Source organism: Triturus cristatus, chromosome 8 (genome assembly GCF_964204655.1).
Source record: "Triturus cristatus chromosome 8, aTriCri1.1, whole genome shotgun sequence".
NCBI classification, from domain to species: domain Eukaryota; kingdom Metazoa; phylum Chordata; class Amphibia; order Caudata; family Salamandridae; genus Triturus; species Triturus cristatus.
The window spans coordinates 239,933,717-239,954,353 of record NC_140591.1 but is presented as its reverse complement, the minus strand read 5'-3'; the positions used below and the strand labels follow the sequence as shown (position 1 = coordinate 239,954,353).

The following is a 20,637-nucleotide window of genomic DNA, read 5'->3' as shown; positions in this document are numbered from 1 at the left end:
GCATCCTGATGAAAACCGGAAGCGTATTTACAAAATTAGAGTCAGCAGATGGAGCTATTAGACTAACAAGGTGTGAGGGAGGTGGGAGGGGCCTCTTATATTGATGACACCCGAGACTTCCCCAAGTGCTGGCAGTATTAATCAGGGCAGGTTTTAATGAACTCTAGTTTTATTGACGGACTGCTTAATTTGTAATCGAATGGAGGGAACCCACTCAGGCCCTCCTTGCCCAAACGGATCAGCTGGCGAGGCTCAAAATGATCTCGTGTTTGAAAGCTAAAATACCAATATAACAATAAGACCTTTTCCATCAAAAACACGATTGGAACAAATGCATTGGGTTGCGCTGTTCGTAACTAGGTTTTCGATTGGTCCGGCGAATAGAGATTGAATTCCAAATGTTCAAATATTGACAATTTCATGGCATGACAAAAATATGACAAAGCATGAGTGGAGAAGTGCAGTACCTTATGGGGGCTTCATGCACGAAACGTCTGGTCGAGGCTTAAGGCACAAACTCAATCAAGGGAAATCTTCAATATCTTCCATAAAATAAACTTGGATGCTCTGGAAAATACCCACGACTAAACAGCACATTGCATTGCGCTTGATGCTGGCATCATATTGCATTGTGCATCATGTATTTCTCACTGCTGTCAGTGGTGAACAAACGGCGTTTTTCACAACACATTACAAAGCCACAAACATCTTTTACAGAAAAGAAATTCAAATACTCCGGACGCAATTAATTTCTAGAATTTGGCCTATAGCGATGATAAATTGAATTACAATCAGCACAAATGTGTTTTTGTGAAAAGGCCCATTGATTGGTTCTCTTGGTGCATCCCACATGCTTCCACTACACAGACATTTTGCATTTTACTCAGAGTATGCTGGGTTTGCAGCAAATGCCGGGACATTGGTTTATCCCCTGTACCGACTACCCAGAGCATTGCTAATTGTTTCCACTCACTGTTAGTTGCCCACCCCTCATTTATGGCCCAAGCCAAATATGAGTGTATGATGAGGTGAAGGGAACTTAGCAGCAGTAATAACCAACAGCGGGTGGGCAATACGGTGTGCACCACCTGCCGCTCTAATCCTACCTGACAGAGGCAGATGTACATGTTATCGGTTTCACTCTGCTCTATGTGCCTGCTTCATGCCCTCATCACCTTAAAGTTAGCAGAATGCAAAGTTGAAAATCTTAGTTCTTTTTAGAACTGCATATTTTTTTAAAAATTTTGTTGGCAAAGTTTTTTTTTAAAAGGACTCTTCTATGCATTCAAGCTACTGCTGAGCTTACGAAATGTACATTTCATATTCTATAATGTCGGGAGTTGTGACTTCCAGTAGCGAGGAATGGGAAGGCTCTGGCTGGTCGTCATGAACAACTTTGAAGCCGAAGTTCCATGGGATATCTGGCTGCAGGGAATGTCACAACGATACCAAATTACGCACATCACCTCAACGAGTGACATTTTGTCCAATTACAAAGGCTACATTTCAAACTCACCCTACCTTGCTTGCAGGCAGAAGCTAGGCTCTGCATTCTACACATTGGGATTGGCCGAGCTAGTCTCAGAATTCCATACATCGTGCTAGTGTGTGTTGACAGAAGCTCCTTGATGACTTTGGCATAACTTTGCCTCGTTCTGTGCATGTGCTAGCTTTGATGGTCCACTGAAAATGCGCGTTATAGCTTATGTTAACTAGTTGCTGCAAAGATCAATGACAAGTACTGGACAATCAATAGAGTCCAACAATCATTTGTAGAAAAGGCTGGAATGTAGAAAAAAAAGACATATATAATAACTTTTATGAATCTACATTGCCAATTTATACCGAATAAAACAACACCCTCAAAAATGTGTCCTGCCACTACTGAAGGAGCTACAACGGCAAATGCTGTAAAAGAACCCTTCCACCACTGGGAGAAGATGTTAAAGGCCATACAGCCAGGTCTTAAGACGTGTCTACAATCGCTCCCTTGGCATGCATAACTGTCCATTTTAGTAATTTGTTTATTTATCTGTGTAAATGTTCATGAATTTCTGGTGGTATTTTATTTTTAGCATATCTGTTTTTTTTTGTACTGTAGGTGGCCACCAATCAATTCATGTTGTGTACTGGTGACACACATTAAGCAAGTTAGGAGAGGGATCGATGAAGGAACACACTTATGGCTTGATAGTGTGGAAAACTTCCATGAACAGCAAGCGCGGGAAAGGATGATCTATAAAACAGTGAACTAATGGCCTCTTGCAAAACAGACATCTCACCCTGGATTCTGTCACATGCAAAACGGCAAAGGTGTTTTGTCACAAGAACCAAAGGTGTGTGCATTTAGAACGACTTTGAGAGTCTTGCAAGTTAACACATTTTCGAGATTTAGAAATAGTAAAAAGGTTTGATTAATGAGATTAAGATTAACGAGATATTAAGGACTCTGAATTATGAGCGAGCAGAGAAAACGTGGATGAGAGTGCATTGTGTTAGCCCCCCTCTAAAGTTCCACAGATATATATATTTTCTTAAGATTGGCTACTCGTTTTAAAAAATAAAAGTTGAGTGGGAAAAACAAATGCACATGTTCATAAAATAAACTTCATAAAAAAACTAAAGAATATAAGTGGATGACGAAGAATGAAAGTGTAATTTATCAAGGCACTCATAGTTGAGCAATGCTAAAGAAAGGTTCTTGTTAGTGTAACGTGTGAACGTTCCTTGAAGAAAAGGAATGGACACAAGAGGCCAATAAAAAAAAGAGAAGGGAGGCAAATATAGCAAAAAGGATCCGACAGGGGGACTGAGCTCTAGAAGTGGTGAGTAGTGGGAGAAGTAGTGGGCGAATGTACACAAGAAAAACATTCTAGAAGAAGAAATCAGAGGCACCTACAGCTTAAAACTTGCAGTAACCATATAGCTTCAGTCTATACAGTTAAACCTTATCTCATATAGTTCAACATGATAATTTTGCATCATTTATTCTCAGTGGCATATACAATTAAACGGCAGACCAAAGTAGGTTCACGCTAGTGAAAATGTGTAAACACGTGAAGGTTCAAAGGATCTTTCTGCACATTGTAAGATAATCATCAGAGTATTTTGAGAACTTTTCCATTGTAATAAAACAATGGGAAATGTATGCAGAATCTTTCTCTGCAAGTTTACTCTTTGACAAAACATGCCAGAACTTGTCAGGAAAATACCCATATTCACCGCACTGTTGACAAACTGTAAACCTGCCCCAACTTTGGGAAGGGAGCGAGAGAAAAAAAGGCATCTGCCTCTGGACATTATAGATGGGAAAATGGGCTGATAAAGTATGCAATAACTGAGACCATCTCATAATGAGACAGTGCTTTAGCATCACCTCACAAGTTGCTAGCAGGCTGGGTGCACTGGATAGCTAACGACACAAGATGCTATGTGCCTACCTCCTGCACATTCTCCACCAGGACAGGAATTCATATGTCAACCTTGATGATATATATATTGTCAATGTTTATTTAAGTGGACTTAAGAATTATAAATCTACAAGTACACGTACTTGTTTTCATGGTATTGTAGTTGCTGATAATTCTTTCCTGGATATTCTGACATAACATTGCATTGCCTGGCTCTGCATGAGGAAATCCTCCACCTACTTACTGAATACAATGGGGGCAGGTGGTCTGTTGGCACTGTTTTGATTGCACCCACCTACCTCAGGACCCACAAGCCAGGCGATGAACTTCATCCATGCACATTATACCATACAACAATACAATCGAATATCTTCAAACTGAAAGGCTATTATGCAAACTTACCCCCCTCATTGGAACAGATGACAACAATAGGACTAAATGGTCCATCTCCTTTGTTATTGTAGACTCCAATCTTCACTTCAAAAGGAGTAAGAGGGGGTGCACTTTCATCTTTGTAGATAAACTTAGAGGCATCCGAAGAAGTGACCATTTTCTCTTTCCATCCTCTCGTCCCATTTGGTCTGAAAGCCACAATGTATCCAAAGCCTTCTCCATTCTGAAACTCTTCAGATATTGGCTTTTAATATAAGGCAAGAAAAATGGTAAGCAGGCTTGTAGGGTTCTGAACAAAAACAATAATCTAAAGCTTTATAACTTAATGGAGAACAACGGTGAGTGATTGAATACATTAGAAAGGAATGGTTAATCTACATTATGGACCAACTGTACTCAACTTAAACGAGATCAATTAAACAAAGACATACGTTTTTAAATTTAAACAACCCAGACTTTGCCATGAAATAATAATGATGTGGTGCAAAGGTACCTGGGTTGTCATTTGTTATGGTGCAAAGTGACATTCCCCGACTTCTCAAAATACCTTTTTTTAATTTCATATATTTGTATTAAAACATTTTTTACATGAACATCTTTGGCGTTTCTGTTACAGGGTTTGCAGAGTTGTTTCAGGCCCATTTTTTACTTCGAAATATGTTTAGCTAACCCCACCTGATGGTAGCACGCAAAGAAGAGAAAGAAGAGAAAGAGACAGGGAGAGAAAGGGGATAGAAACAAGGGGGAAGAGGAGACAGGAGTACCTTTTTTTAATGGTTTGGATTCAGTCATTAGATTTTGGCTAGTTAAGCTGAGTTTTTAACATTCCCATTAAAAAGGTTTACAACATGTGTATCAGTGCTTATTGAGCATCGTTTAATAGGTGTTCAATAGCATAGCAAGTATGGTATGATAAGTAACTTTTAGGCAACATTCATGCTATTTACCCATGGCTTGCTAATGGGATCATTTGTTCTACTTAAAATAACTTTTAGCATTATGTACCAAATAAGAACAATAATAATGAAGCAATTCTAAAAAAGCATTGAAATTTAAACTCGGAGGAGACATATGATAAATGCTAGCATGATCTGCAGTATCCATCAATACCTTGTAACACCTCTTCCAAATGCTGTTTTTTATGGTGCATGTTATTCTCCCAGTTATGTTCCTAAAGTCAATTTGATTAATGTGCAAAAACATATGCTGGGAGTTTTGAGAATGTTAAATGGATTTTGTGAATATAAAGCATTACGGTTCGATTAAGGCAAAAAACATTTCCCCAAGTCACCTGTTTTAGTCCACATCACGTTTTAGCTTTCCAAAAATATAGACTGCAAAAATGGGAAAGGTTTCATGAAATCGGGAAACACTGCAATACATTGTACATTGGCATGGAGCTAAAGAAAAAAGCACAAGCAGAAACTATGAGGATGTGCCCTGAACTGCAATGCATAGGACAATAAGGAGCAAATGCCTGAATTGGATCAGTTGGCTCGAGGACACATCATGTGACTACACCAAACAAGACAACAAATGAAATCAATGGCCAAATAAATGAGATCATGAACAAGGCATAGAAAAAATTGGTTGAGTTAGCCAAAAAGAGCTTGAGTGCCTCAGCAAGAAAAATGGTAGGATCTCAGTCATCAATGTACTCCCAAAAGTAGATAAGATTTAAGAATCAGAATTCTCTGCCAGTCCAGTCATCAATGTACTTCCAAAAGTAGATAAGATTTAAGAATCAGAATTCTCTGCCAGGTCGGTCAATCATTTCAGGCTGTGATTCCGTTTTAGAACAGGTATTCCAATATATTGGTTATTTGTTAGAACCCTTAGTAGCATACATACCAGCTATATTATGAAACGTAATGCAGTGGATTAACAAAGTGGAAGAGTGCATTAACCAGGTGGAAGAGACCACTTTTGATACAAATAATAACATTTTACTGTCACAGGAAAACCCTTGGGGCTTTTAAAGGACTGTCTACATAAGAAAAGCCACAGAAAATCCGTGCAGACATTCATGGTAAATTGTGACAAAAATTGCCCCACCACAATTTTCAAACAAATTGTATTTACAAAAAAGGAAGTGGCCATGGGTGCTATTTTACTCTGGAGATGGTGAGTCTTTTAATGGCTTACTTTGAGGACAGATGGTAATATGGATCAAATATTTTTTTCTGGTCATGTATTCAGCATTTGGGATGATTTCTAGATGACATCATCTTTATGGACAACAGAATCATGTCTAAACTCTTTTCATGAGTGGCTCAATATTTGTTGCCCTGATTTAAAATTATCTATCAACTTTGACATATTTCTATTGTGCTTCTTAGTCTTTGAATTTATATCCTAAACCAACAGACACAATGCTTCATTTTTCAACCTACCATGTAAGAAACATAAAGGAAAAATTGCCATTGGGGCCATTTTTGTGAATCATGAGAAACTGTGCAAATAAACAAGGCTCTTTTTCAAATACCAACATCTTGAGAAATAAACGCATAATAGGGGCCATCCCAAAAAATGGTAAAATATGCTCTTAAAAAAGGACAGGGTTCACCAATAGGGAAACGTTACTTTGCGCTTAGGTCAAACAAAACATTGCCCCTTAAAATCATCTTACCATGCATAGTCTTCCTTCAAATAAATAAAAAAAGGTGATTAAAAAGGAACAGGTTATTTCCATTGAGCCTTGGCAAACGTTTTTCTCTATTTCAACTAGGAGGCACTTTAGTGAGTACCAGTATCAAAGAATGTACATCATTGACAGAAATATGGGGCATCACAAATGTGGATCTTTGTGTATCTGAGTATACCACTAACACCAAAGAGGTATGTATCAATGGCCAACAGCACATACCAAATCACTTTATCATTTATAACAGTACATATTTCTTTGTGCAATTACATGTCAGTGTAACAAAACCTACATATATATAACTGTTAGACCTGACATCTTTGGCATGGTTTCCTCCTGTCTTTTTGCCTCTGACCTTCTGTTTTTTACTGTGTGCTGCATTTAATTTTTGCTGGTTCAAGGACTGTGGTTATTTTACCACAGCTGACCAGTGCTAAAGTGCAAGTGCTCCCTGTTTAAACTGTATTGGTGATTGGTGTATCCATGACTGGCATATACTAGTAAGTCCCAAGTAAACTGCACCAGGTATGCCCAGGGCTTGTAAATCAAATGCTACTAGTGGCTCTGCAAAACACACAAGATGATGGACGGAATGTTGCATGTTCGCAAAACATTCACCCCCAGTCACAGATCTGGGTTTAATCCATCGTTATTTTGCTCACCACGCCACCCCAGTTCAGACATGGCCATATGCAAATCAGTCTTGACCCTGTGCCTCAGGGGAACAGTTCAGCCCGAACTGCCAAGCCATGTCTTCCCTGGACCAGAATCAAGCATCCTAGGACCGGTTTCAGGGTTTCACCCCTCTTCAGCCAGGATAGCTTGACTCCAGTGGCGTAGTGAGCACGGGACCCACGTCTGGGCATACCCTTCCCACATAGGGCGAACAGCAAAACACACAAGATGATGGACGGAATGTTGCATGTTCGCAAAACATTCACCCCCAGTCACAGATCTGGGTTTAATCCATCGTTATTTTGCTCACCATGCCACCCCAGTTCAGACATGGCCATATGCAAATCAGTTTTGACCCTGTGCCTCATGGGAACAGTCCAGCCCGAACTGCCAAGCCATGTCTTCCCTGGACCAGAATCAAGCATCCTAGGACCGGTTTCAGGGTTTCACCTCTCTTCAGCCAGGATAGCTTGACTCCAGTGGTGTAGTGAGCACGGGACCCATGTCTGGGCATACCCTTCCCACATAGGGCGAACAGCAAAACACACAAGATGATGGACGGAATGTTGCATGTACGCAAAACATTCACCCCCAGTCACAGATCTGGGTTCAAACTGGAACGGCATGGTGAGTAAAACAAAATGATGGATTTAGGCCCAGATCTCTGTACTGGGGTGAATGTATGACATTGTTCTGCATTCTGTCCATCACCTGTTGTGTTTGCATTTGTCACCCCGAGTGGGAAGGGTATGCCCAGACGTGGGTCCCGTGCTCTCCATGCCACTGGAATCAAGCTATCCTGGCTGAAGAGGGATGAAACCCCGAAACCGGTCCAAGGATGCTTGTTTCCAGTCCAGGGAGGACCTGGCTTGGCAGTTCGGGCTGGACTGTACCCATGAGGCACAGGGTCAAGACTGATTTGCATATGGCTGGGTTCAAACTGGAACGGCATGGTGAGCAAAAAAATGATGGATTTAGGCCCAGATCTCTGTATTGGGGTGAATGTATGACATTGTTCTGCATTCTGTCCATCACCTGTTGTGTTTGCACTAGTGGCTCTGCAGCACTGATAGTGCCACCCAGAAGTAGCCCTGCAAACATGTCTCAGACCTGCCACTGCACTGTCAGTGTGTGCCGTTTTAAACTTCCATGTCGACCTGGCAAGTGCAACCACTTGCCAGGTCCAAACCTTCCCTTTTACTACATGTAAGGCACTCCTAAGGTAGGCCCAAGGTAGCTCGATGGGCAGGGTGCAATGTATTTAAAATGTAGGACATGTACTGTTGTGTTTTACATAACCTGGTAATGAAATGCTGCTAAGTTCGTTTTTCACTGCAGCCAGGCCTATCTCTCCCATAGGTTATCATTGGAGCTGCCTTGTACCAAATGTATCTTCCAATTGGGAGCAGATAGAGATTTGGAGTTTGGGGTCTCTGGACTCACATCTTTTGGTGAAGTTGGTTTTCAAATTGTGTGTTTGAAAATGCCACTTTTAGAATGTGGCCATTTTCTTGCTTTACCATTCTGTACCTCTGCCTGTCTGTAGAATCCACGTCTGGGTTTGGGTGACAGTTGAAATCTTCTGCATTCTCTCTAGACAGTCACACAAAGGGAGCTGAGGTGTGCCTTGCATATCCTGATGGCCCATCACCGGGCTGATGGGCCTTCCTGAGCTACAGTTGTGGGAGGAGTTGTTACTGACATCTGAATAGGGCTGTGCCTGTTCTCGCACAAAGCTGTCTCCACCCCCTTGTGGCGTATCTGGAGCCAGGTTAGGGAAAGGCAGGGTCTAGTGCACTACATAGACTTGCCTTTGAAGCTTGCCTACTTCAAAGACAGAAAGGGCTATAAGCATTGGATCTCTGTCACTTTCAAAGCAGAATGCTTCTGGACTAAAGGACATTCTGCCATGAAGGAACTGACAATCTGCCTGTTGCTCTGTTGTCCTGACCTGCCGCTTGCTGCTTCTGTCCTATGAGTGAAAGGACTGAACTTTGCTTTCTACTTCCAAGGTTCTCTAATGGCTTGTGCGTGCTCGTCTCTTGTTAAGAAATCTCAGGGCCATCATAAACTTCACCTACCATTGCCTGGACTCTACTGCTGAGAACCCTGACTTGCCAAGTGGTGCCAAATCCAATTCCTGGGCCCTTGGAAGTGATTATGGTGAGAAAATCCATGCATCGCCCTTCAAAGTCGTTTTTCCGACACAGCACCGCCATGTGGCTGAAGAATCAATGCAACACCTGTAATGCGGTGGAAGAACTGACTCAACACCACTGTGTGACTGAAAGATCGCCACATCGTGAGACCTGAGCACTGTGTCTCCGATGTCGATGGAACCCCACTCTGACCCCAACGCAGATCCTGCACCGCGGCATCCTTGACACCTAAATACCCCAACCCTACCCTAAAAATACTGTTTCCACCCAATTACCCTTACCCACCCTAAACCCTGGAAATACCCTTGCTACCCAAATACCTTTATCCACCCTAAACTTTAATAATACCCTTGTGACACAAATACCCTTACTCACTCTAAACCCCAAAAATACCCATGCCACCCTAACCTCTAAAAATACCATTGCCGCCCAATTGCCGTAACCCACCCTGAACCTTAACTTTCACCTTGCCACTCAAATACCGTTACCCACCATAAACCCTAAACACACACTTACCACCCAAATTCCTTGACCCACCCTAAACCTTAAAAATACCTTTGCTACCGATATAGCCTTACCCACTCTAAGCCCTAAAAATTCCCTTGCCATCCAAATGCCCTTACCCTCCTTAAACCCTAAAACCACCCTTACCACCCAAGTACCCTTACCCACCCTAAACCCTTAAAATACACTTACCACCCAAATAACCTAAAAATGCTCTTCCCCGTTCAAAAAGCAACAAAAATATTAGGAGGACTTTGATTGAAACTAGCATTGTGGATTTTAAATAAGCTAGCTCCAGGGAACATTTCAATTTGATTTTGTTTATTTAATTGGCTATATGTTGCGCTAAGTGCTGGTTTCAAACAAGTTGATTTTATCTTTTATACTCATAGAGTTTTATGTTGTACTCGACGCTGGTTCTCAGTCACCAATGAGACAGCATTGGCACTGGTCAGAGTTGTTTATTGTCTTATTTTAGGGCTTGGTATAAGAGAGGGGGTGGAGAGTTCCAGTTCAGAATTTTAAGTACTATGATCTTTTCTCTTCCGGGAATATCTGGTCAAGATATGGCTCCTACGAGGATCCATTGTCAGAAAATGTGATAGAAGGGAGCTTCTGTTGAATATCATCTCCTTCCAATGAAGGCTGAGAATTTACTTTGAATCTGAATCTATCAAGACGCTTGTATTCAAGTGACAATTGCTATCTGAATTAAAATCGCGCAGCATAATGATTATTTGCATTGAGCGCTTAATTATCATTGGTCCGATTTTTGGCACTTTAGCATACGTTTAATACAATTTTGAGTATTGGTCTACATGCTCCAAGACATTTTTTTTTCGATTGCTAACAGTTCGTCGAGATGTTTTAAAAAAAAAAAGAGGAATCATTGTTCTCAAATCCCTTAGTTGTCATATTTTCTTAAACACAAACTTGTCACAGCTCATAAGTGAGAACAAGAAGCATGACTCATTTCCTTGTTATCCAGTGATTTAGATGGCTGGTTAAGTAAGTTATACAATGGTCATTGGCGTGTTCATTAGTTACAAGCCATTTATTTTTAGAAGTATGGAAAACACCAACTGATTACCGATGGGGAGACTGAATTCACTGGAGCAGATGAGGGCTTATTTGTTTCTAATATCTGTTTGATTTTCCAGACAGATGTTGGTAGGGAATCTTGGGTCAACTTTCCCTACCCGAGCAGGGCTGCCACAAAGGAGGGGGGGGAGAAGATGGGTTATTATGCCACAGCCACCTTTCTATTATTATTATGTTACAGGTGCTTGAAGCACCTGGCAAATATTGAAGAAGCATTCCGGGGCTTACACATTAGGTAGTTTACCTATGCCTCACAAAGACTTCCGACTAGACTATGATCGGATTTGCAAATGAAGAAAAAGAGGAAGAAACATGCTTTATGGAAAACGGGCCTAGCTTCCTAATCCTCTGACATTAGAGGGAACAGAGCGGTCTCAGCTAAGGACATCTCTAATTTACCATTTGACTAACAATTTCTATTTACTATTACCATTTTTTGGGTAATTAAGTGTTTATATTTTGCTTAACGTGGATGCAATCTGTGATATTGAATTTTCTGTTGTAATGTAGTGATGCAAGTCATCAGAAAGTTGTGATGTTTGAATATTTCAATGTGCGTCGTAGGTCCACTACGATGGCGGCGGCTCTGTGGAAGATGTGTGGAGGGCAGGGGTACATGAGGGCTCCTTTCATGATTGATTCAGTGTCTTCGGGGGTTACTGGAGTCCAGGAAGAGATGCTGGCGTTGCTGGCGGAAGTAGTGGTTTCGGAGTCAGGTGTCTGGTTCCTGTTGTCATAGAGGGACTTGATTTTCAGATGGAAGTAGGAGCCGAGCTTGTTACAGAGGTCCTGGGAGGAGGTGATGTACGTGGCTTCGCTGTGGGTGTGGTGAATTCCTGGATAATACTGTAGAGTTCCTTTGAGTTGCTGGAGTTGGCAAGGATCTTGTTCTGGATGAAGGTCCTTTTGGCGGATCTGATGAGTTGGTGGTGTTCTGTCATGGCGTTCTTGTATGTGGTGCTGTTTCTCCAATTTTTCTTGAGATGTCTGCAGGTGCTCCTGGATTCTTGGAGGTCGGCGGTGAACCAGGTGGCCTTTCTGGGGTGTTGGATGTCGGGGTTGCAGAGAGTTCGAGCTCATCTGCGCAGTTGGTGATCCATCTGTGAAGTTCTTTGACTGCGAGGTTGGCGTCGGTCAGGGTGGAGGCGGCATCGCGGTTGAGGGTGGAGATGAGGTGCCTCTTGGTGACCTTGCTCCAGTTCCTTCGAGGCGGGGGGTGCAGGTTTGGGGGCGGAAAGTTTGTTGATGTGGAAGTGTACGCAGTGGTGGTCCATCCAGGGGGGTTGCATGGTGTGGCTAAAGTGGATGTTGTTGCCTCCTGCGGAGATGGGGTCGAGGGTGTGTCCTGCCTTTTGGGTGGGGGTGTTGATGAGTTGTTTCAGCCCTAAGTTGGCAAGGTTGTCTAGGAGGGTGGCGGAGTTGAGGTTGTCAAGGTGGAAGTTGAGGTCTCCGATGAGTATGTACTCCATGGAGGTGATGGCGTGGGGTGAGATGAGGTCGATGATGGTAGCTGTGAACGCAGTTCTAGGTCCGGGGGGGGGGCTGTAGGTAATGTTGCCACATAGGGTTGTTCTTGGGCTGGTCTGGATCTGGAAATGGAGGTGTTCAGTGGTGGACGGAGAGTCGCTTGTGCTGGAGGTGGTGACTCAGACAGATCTCTTGTGTGTGATGGCGAGTCCTCCTCCTGGGCGGTTGGGGCGGTCCTTCCTCTGGATCTTGTATTCGTTGGGGTTGGCGGTGGCTATGTTGGGGGCAGAGGTGGAGTTGGTCCAGGTTTCCGTGAAGAAGGCGACGTCTGGCGAGATGGTGTCGAGGAGGTCCCAGATCTCTACGGCGCGTCTGTGCAAGGAGCGCACATTGAGGGGCATGTACCTCAGGGCTTTGGGAGTGCTGGCGTCTGGTGTGGGTGCGGTGGTGGCCATGGGGGTGAGGAGGGAGGTGAAAGTTTGGCGGCAGTGTCGGCAGGAGGTGGTGTCTGGCGTAGACAGCTGTCAGTTGTTGTTCCTTCCATGGTTGCGTGAGAGGGACGCAGCTGATTCAGAGCGGTGGGTAGCCAGAGGACTAGGGTCCCTGGTGCTGGTCGCGATCGGGTCATGAATGGGAGCAGACAGGCTTGTCTTTGGCGCACCCGCTGTCTGTGGCCACACAGCGGCCACTATTAAATAGGGAAGGAGGAGGGAAGCGCAGCTGGGAGGCAGGAGCAGGATACGGCAGGGAGGAGGGGCCACGGGGGAAGTAGCGGCAGGAAAAAGGGTGGCAAAAATGGGCATGGAGGAAAAGGCCAATTCTCTTTCCTGTTTCTGGCTCCATGAAACGTCAAGGGACATTGGTAGCTGTCTTCTTACTGCAATTTTGTATTCCTCCCTGACTGGAGGAATTCTTTTCATCTCTGGATTTTTTATCGAGATACTGCTTCTCCCGACTTACTCTCTATTGGCTATTGGGATTTTTTTTTCAGTACGATTTGGATTCCTCCATTAACATTTAAAGACTCATGTCACTAGGCTATTTTTTTTTTTTTAGAAAGAGTTTTTGTTGGATTTCTATGCTCATGCTGGAATGATACATGGCAGGAGTAAACATTCATTACATTCAAATAAAGGCTTACTGCTGGTTTGCCTCTGTCGGGTTCTCCCTCCCTAGAGCCTCCTATTGGTGATTTGCATAATTCTGTCAGTATGGCTCAATCTAACTCTTCCAGACTTGGGTCAGTGTCCACTGAACCACCAAAAATGCAATCATGATCCTCTGCTAACATAAGTCTTAAGCAGGACCCTCCTTCGCCAAAATCTGTTTCACCTGCATGTTTGAACACTATTTTAGAGGAAATCCATGCTTTGAGACCATTTATTGAGGAACCCAATACACATATACAAGTTTTAAATACTAAATGGTCTTCACTCGATTCCAGGGTGTCCGTAGTAGAACAACATGTCATGATTTATAAGATGTATGTCTCTGCAAGAGTTTTATCTCTGGAGAAGGATGTTCTGCTCTTAAGGTGGTCTGCTTAGGATCTTGAAAATAGAAAGAAATGCAACAACCTTCACTTGTATGGTCTTCCAGAAGGTGTTGAGGGAGATGACTATGTGACCTTCTACACCTCTTTTCCTGCAAATCTTTGGGACCTCCCTGCACCAGTGTCTGAATATCCAGCGTGCCCACTGATTGGGTCCCCATCTCTCTTCTTCGCTCCTTCAAAAGCCCCGAGGCGTAATCCTATTTTTGAAATATACTGAAATTTTACAAGTTTTAAAATACAGCCAAACTTAAATAAACAATTAATTTGGTCTAGAGCTAAACTGTTTTTGTCCGAAGGAGTTCCTTGAGCTTAGACTAGCTTTATGTGCCTTGGGTGCTCGCTATTGCTTATTCCATCCATGCTTGTTTAAGGTGACTTTTCAGCACTGCATCTCTACTTTTGAAGACTCTGCAGACCTTCAGAGATTTCTTCATTCACACTCTACGGCTTCCATGGATACTGCTGGTCCTGCCTCCATAACTTGACTCTTATGTGACAGCCTTTGATAATTGGATAATTTCATGATAATTTCATTCTAATCTTCATTTCTGCCTCCTTAACAGGTTATATTTTGATAATTATTTTAGTAATAAGTCGTCTCTATTTGTCTTTCTCTTTTCCTACATCATTGCAGACCATTCGGACTCCTTACATAGCTGTCCCCTGTTCATTTTTGGCTTCCCCATGTGGTGTGTCTCCCTCTGTTGGTTGTGCAGTCTTTACTGTCTGTCGACAGTCCTTGTTTTTGCTTGTTTTCCTTTGAAGGTACGTATCAGTCATCGGTTTCTTTTTGACATGTACTGTCTCCTCTCATTGTCTCACTTATTCCCTTCTCCCTTTCCTACACATCTCTTACTGATTTTAGTGTATTTCTTCTCCTATATACTGTTTCTCTCACTATTTCATTAATCTTTTTTTCATTACTGTTGATCGTGTTGTTTTGTATCTATTCTATTTCTCTACATTCAGAGTTATATCTTGGATTGTGAATGGTTTTATTAACGAGGCAGGGAATATTATCCCATTTAGCCTCATAGAATCCTGACTTAGTTCTGTTGCATGTAACCCATTTACAGCTTTGAAGCTCAAACGAAATTGGATTGGTTTAGTCTTAGTGTCTCCTACAAATACTTAGAAAAATGGCGTAATTATTCTATGTCATAAAAAAGTTGAAATGTTCTGTTATTTCTCAAGACTTGGATTTGGAGGGTAGATGGTTATTAGGTATGTTGCTCATTAATAATATATCTTTAACAGTATTTAATGTTTATGGTCCGACTCAACTGGATTATTCTTTCTGGCCTAATGTCACAAAAAAGTGTATTCAATATAAAGATGATTTTTTTATTCTAGGATGCGATTGCAACCAGGTTATTGACCCTTTTATTGACCACAAATCCCAAGTTCATTTTATCCATCACAAGACTCATAAACAATTCCATAGTACAATCTTTCAGACACATCTGGCAGATGCCTGGAGACTTTGCAACTCAGATGTAACAGAATTTTCTTTTCTTTTTTCTCTCTTACACATGGTTCCCTAACCTGATTAGATTACATCTTCCTTTCTAAATCTTTTACTCAGAATCTTATTTCCTCATCAATTGAACCTATTGGTATCTCTGATCATGCCCTGGTTATAGCTGATTTTGATTCGCTCCTTCCACAACCCAAGTCCTCTAGATGGAGGTTTAATAACTCTTTTGCAGGATCTGTTTTTTACTTCCTATGCTGAGGCATTTTTTTCCTTAAATGCAGATCTGGGTGCTTCCCCTTCATTTATATGGGACACAATTAAAGCTACTACTCGTGGCTTTATCATAGACTTTGTTTCTCCCAAAAAAAGAAACAATCACATAATCAATAACATTCTACTAGCTAACATTAAACACCTATAACATCCATTTTACACTTCTTCATCTGATTCTGCTTTACAGGAGCTTGTTCGTGTGAAGCTAGATTTAAAAAAAATAGCTATGGATAATGCCTTATCTATTCACCTTCGTCATAGTGCTAGTTAATATGGTGTACAAAATAAAGGTGGCAAACTTCAAGCTAATTACCTCAAATCTTGGAAAGAGTGTGTTCTGCAGACTCCATTCATTCATTGGATGGAAAGCATCTTTTCAAAGGTCAGGACATTTTAGATGAATTTATGGAATTCAATAAAAATGTATATACTCCTAAGTCCCCTTCACCTGTCTCTTTTATTGAGACCCATCTTAGTCGCGTTTCCCCTCCTCATGCAGATCTTGACTTTGCATCTCTAGAATCTGATTTATCGATTCTGGTGTTGTCTAAATCCTTAAGTATCCTCTAAAAAGATAAAACTCCGGGCCCAGATGGGTTTACTGTAGAATTTATGTTCACTTCTCAAATCTACTACTTTCCGAAACTCTTACACCTCTTTCAATACTTTTATATGCCTCATAAAGAGGATGGCACTTTTTTAGGAGTTACAATATGTCTAATTCATAAGGATGATTGTGATCCTAAGCAATGTAAGAATTATTGCCCCATATCCCTGGTAAATGTTGATTATAAAATGTTTGCCAAATTACTTGCATTACGTCGTAATCCTCTTTTATCGAATCTAATTGGTCTAGAGCAGTGTGGTTTCTAGACTAACTTCTGATAATTGCTGGTTACTATTTAATGTTTTAAACAAGGCTCCAACTCTTTCCTATTCTTTAGCTGCAGTTTCTTTTGACGTGGAGAAAGCTATTGATAGGGTAGATTTGCCCTCTTTAGGTCGAGCCTGAGCCAGCGCTGCTCTGGTGATCTGTTGTATGTAGAGTATGGAGGAGTAGTCCGGCCCACATTTTTCATTGGCTTGTGTCTTTGGCCTTCGTAAATGCTGGTGTTTGATTCCTTAATAGGCTTATTAGTCCCTCCTTAGTACGGCCATGTCGTCATTTGTAGCCTCCCATGGCTACTGGCCTCTTTACTCGGTTGTTACACGTTACATGTACTTTTTTTCTTTGCATTTCTAACTGAAACATCCACCGGTATCTTGTCTGCACTCTCCCCTCCTCCCGGGTATGGCTTAACTTTTACGGTTTTACAGCGCCTGGGAAAGGAGGTGGAGGTGAGGGCATATATCAAACAAGAGGGAAACAAAACAAAAGCAGCCCGGGAGTCTGGAGCTGCCCCTCCTCACTGCAGTTTAATGATCAAAGGGTTGTCTGGGAGGTAAGAAAGGAAAAACAGGAAGTGGTCCAGGCAGCAAGACTCTGTGGCCAGCAGTCATGTGCTTCATCTCTCCAGGGCTGGTGTGTGCGCTGCTGCATGCCCTGTGCCCCCAACCCGGTGCCACAGCTGGGGGGACAGTACCACAGATTCTGGCTGAGACCCGAGGTGTGCAGCTAGGAACACATCCTGCCCTGAGAGGGGACTCACCACTGCCGCGCAGAAGGCAATGACAGGAGGGCACTGTAGGCACCCCGGAGACCTAGCAGAGGGCACCTGCTGCTTCACCACAAGCCTGCACTGAAACCCTGATGAAGCCAGGCGGATTCCATGTTAAACTTTGTCCCTGCTGTTTCTATGTTCTTTCCGACTAGGGAAAGTTTTGAAGTGCGGAGCAGGATGAAAGCTAAGCGAGGTGAGTTGTGTTTGACTGCCAAGGAGTGGATTTGAGGCTGGTTACACTGCCAGGATGCCCAGCGTTCATGGTTTGCTAATAGAACATACGGGGGTCAGTGACAAGTTTCGTTAATTTAAGGTGCACAAGCTGAGTTAATAAAAAAGTGGATTGAACCGTGGCAAGAGGCTTTTGGTTTCGGCCGGTGGAAAAAGCAACACAAAGGGCTGCTGTGTACAAGTTTTGGGCTCAGACAAAACACCCAGAGTCCTGTTGTGTGTGCCCCTGCACTTTTCCATGCTGCTCGCACGCTGTCAACAACAACGTGTTCAATTACCTCCCTGCTAAACTATGATAAAAGCTTTTAAATCGGTCCCTTCTACCCCCTTCTGGATATTCATGATCCTTAAATTGTTCTTTCTAGAGTGTAATTCTAACCTCGCAACATCCTCTCTCAGCTGCTTGTTTTGCTCTTGTAAGGCTTTGACCTCTTGTGCATTCTCGGAGACCTCCAGGCATACTTGGGCCATTCTCACTTCTAAAGCATCAGGAGGCTGAGTCAGTTCGTACAGTTCATCTCCCAGTGTGTGACAGACACCTTTTATCTCTTTGTGGTTCTGTTCCGATATCTCAGATCTTTGCATGATGTCTCTCTTAAGTGACACAAGAAAATTTGCTATGGAGGGGCTATCAGTACTCTGCGATCTTGTACCCTGAATAGTTCCAGAGGTACACTCTGTGGAAAACTGTCTGGCGGGGCCCACATGAGACTGCTTATTACATCCCGCTCAATGTTAAGGTGCAAGATTTGACAGCATTTGGTACCTGTTTATTAATTCCACTGGTGCCGGAAGGGGAACCCAAGGGGGTGAGCCCACTGACTACAGCCCTCTCCCGGTTGATGCCCCTGATGGATCACATGCACATCTGAGCTCACTCTCTGGGGGTGGTCCCTGGCCTCCTTACTATGCTTCTTCATGATCTTAAACATGTAAATGACAATGCCTTTTATTTATGTTTGAAAAATGAAAAAAATAAAAGGCATTGTCATTTACACTGTCAATAGCTCAAATTTGCGTAAATGGGAGACCTATTACAATGCAAATGCTTGTTTTAGATCATGAAGAAGCAGAGTAAGGACGTCAGGGACCACCCCCCCAGAGAGCAAATGCTTGTTATCTAAAGCTCTTCATTGGATTGGTTTTGGTCCTAAATTTATTTCTCTTATCTCTTTGCTTTATACGTAGTTAATGGTCTTAAGTCTCAATTCTTTCCATTGCAACATGGTGTACATCAAGGCTGCCCCCTATCTCCTCTTTTATTTAACTTATCACTTGAACCCTTTCTATCACATATTCACCAGAAAACCACTATTTCTGGATTTCTTTAGGTGATCAACATTTGAAGTAATCTGCCTATGCGGATGATATCTCACCCTGAAACATCTATTCCTCCTTTATTGCAAGAAATCGCTGATTCGCCCTAGTTTCAATAAAATCAATTCTGACAAGACAGAAATCCTTCTCATCACCAAATTTTGTCTCAAGCAACATTGTTATCCAACTAATTTCTGATGGAATAATTATACCATCAAATACTTAGGCATCTGGTTTAATAATTCCATATTGGATTCAGTTAAAATCAATATAAAGGAAGGACTAGATCGTATTTCTAAACTTCTCTATTCCTGGGACCCTCTTTTTCTCTCATGGTGGGGACGTCTTGACTATTAAAATGATTACTCCCATTTTGCTGTATATTTTGTCTATGATTCCCATTCATATTTCATCTATTTACTTTAAAAAAATGGACTCCCTCCTCACTAAATTTCTATGGAATAATAAGAAATCCACAATTTTCCTGGCACATTTTAGGAAACCTAAATCCAATGGAGGGGTGAATTGTCCAGACTTTCGGCTCTATCACAAAGCCTTCTGTGTTAGACTAGCCTCTAAATGGCTTTTTACTGGTTCTGCCCCTTTCACACCTCTATGGGTCACCGTTGAACAGTCCCTACTTGCACCTTTTAATATAAAAGAAGTTCTTGTCTTCACTACAAAAGTCAATGTCACTCCTTTTCAGCTGTTCAAACACACATGCTCAGTGTTAAGGCCTCATTGCCAGTTAAGGATCATTTCTAGGGATTTCTTCCTATAATCTCTTCTCTGGTACAATTGTCTCATTAACATTAACAATAAACCTCTTTATTGGAAATCCTGGAGAGTTAGGGGAAATATTTGGGTCCAAGATATGTTTGATGGTATGACTCCTTGCTCTTTTCCTCAGTTTCATGATGCATTTAAGTGTCCTCGCTAGTTTGGGCATACATCCTCAATCCTTATGGAATAATTTGAGATGTTTTTTATACTCTTCCTTCAAATGACTCTATACCCACAGAAGATTAGCTTATCAATTTATTGGTGGCACTTACCAAAGCATCCCTGATCTGTAAACATCTTCACACCCCAATTTCTGACCGTCCTAAATCTAAATTGGAACTTACCTGGGAGACGGATTTGGGTTGTCTTTTGGAACATCAATTTCTGGAACAAGATCCGATCTAGATCTTGTATCTCAGTTATCTTTAATTTGCATATTCCCTTATCAAATGTTATTCTTTTTACAGGAAGTTTACCAGAGTCGTTGGGATTATTTTTACATGAAAAGGGTTTATTTGACCTGATGTTGGCTTTAGCCTTTCAGCAAATTACACTCAACTGGAAATGTTCAACTAAACTTTCAGTTAAGTCCTGGTGGCATAATGTTTGTCATTACCACAGATTGGATATTGCTTTTGCCTCCTCTTTTAAACCACTTGTTAACAGAGATTTATTTTGGTCAATCTTAACTAGTTATTTAAAAAATAAGGTTATGTCAATTTGTGTATTACATAATTGTTCTGAAAAGTTTCAACCTCCTTAGACTGCTATTTTCACTGCTTTTTTGTCTGCATTATTTTTCATTATTAATTTTTTAAAGGTATTTTAATAATTTCTTTATGTCGTTTTATGTATTTTCTTTAAGTAGATTGCACTGATACTCGATCTTAAGTTGTAGATTTATATTGTATTCTCTTTTCCCCCCTCCTTCCTTATGATATTGTCAAAATGAAAATTGCTTTCTACTATGTTTCCTATCTTTCCCTT

The 20,637-nt window shown here is 41.8% G+C and overlaps 1 protein-coding gene across 4 annotated transcripts in view; it reads right to left on the bottom strand.

The window, feature by feature from the left end:
• CNTN5 (contactin 5) overlaps positions 1 to 20,637 on the bottom strand; it is a 3,369,946-nt gene that overhangs the window by 158,559 nt on the left and 3,190,750 nt on the right. For all 4 annotated transcript variants that reach the window (XM_085621430.1, XM_085621433.1, XM_085621431.1 and 1 more), the window contains one exon: positions 3,813 to 4,047. In XM_085621430.1, the coding sequence (XP_085477556.1) occupies positions 3,813 to 4,047 (235 nt within the window). The remainder of the gene's footprint in view (positions 1 to 3,812; positions 4,048 to 20,637) is intronic.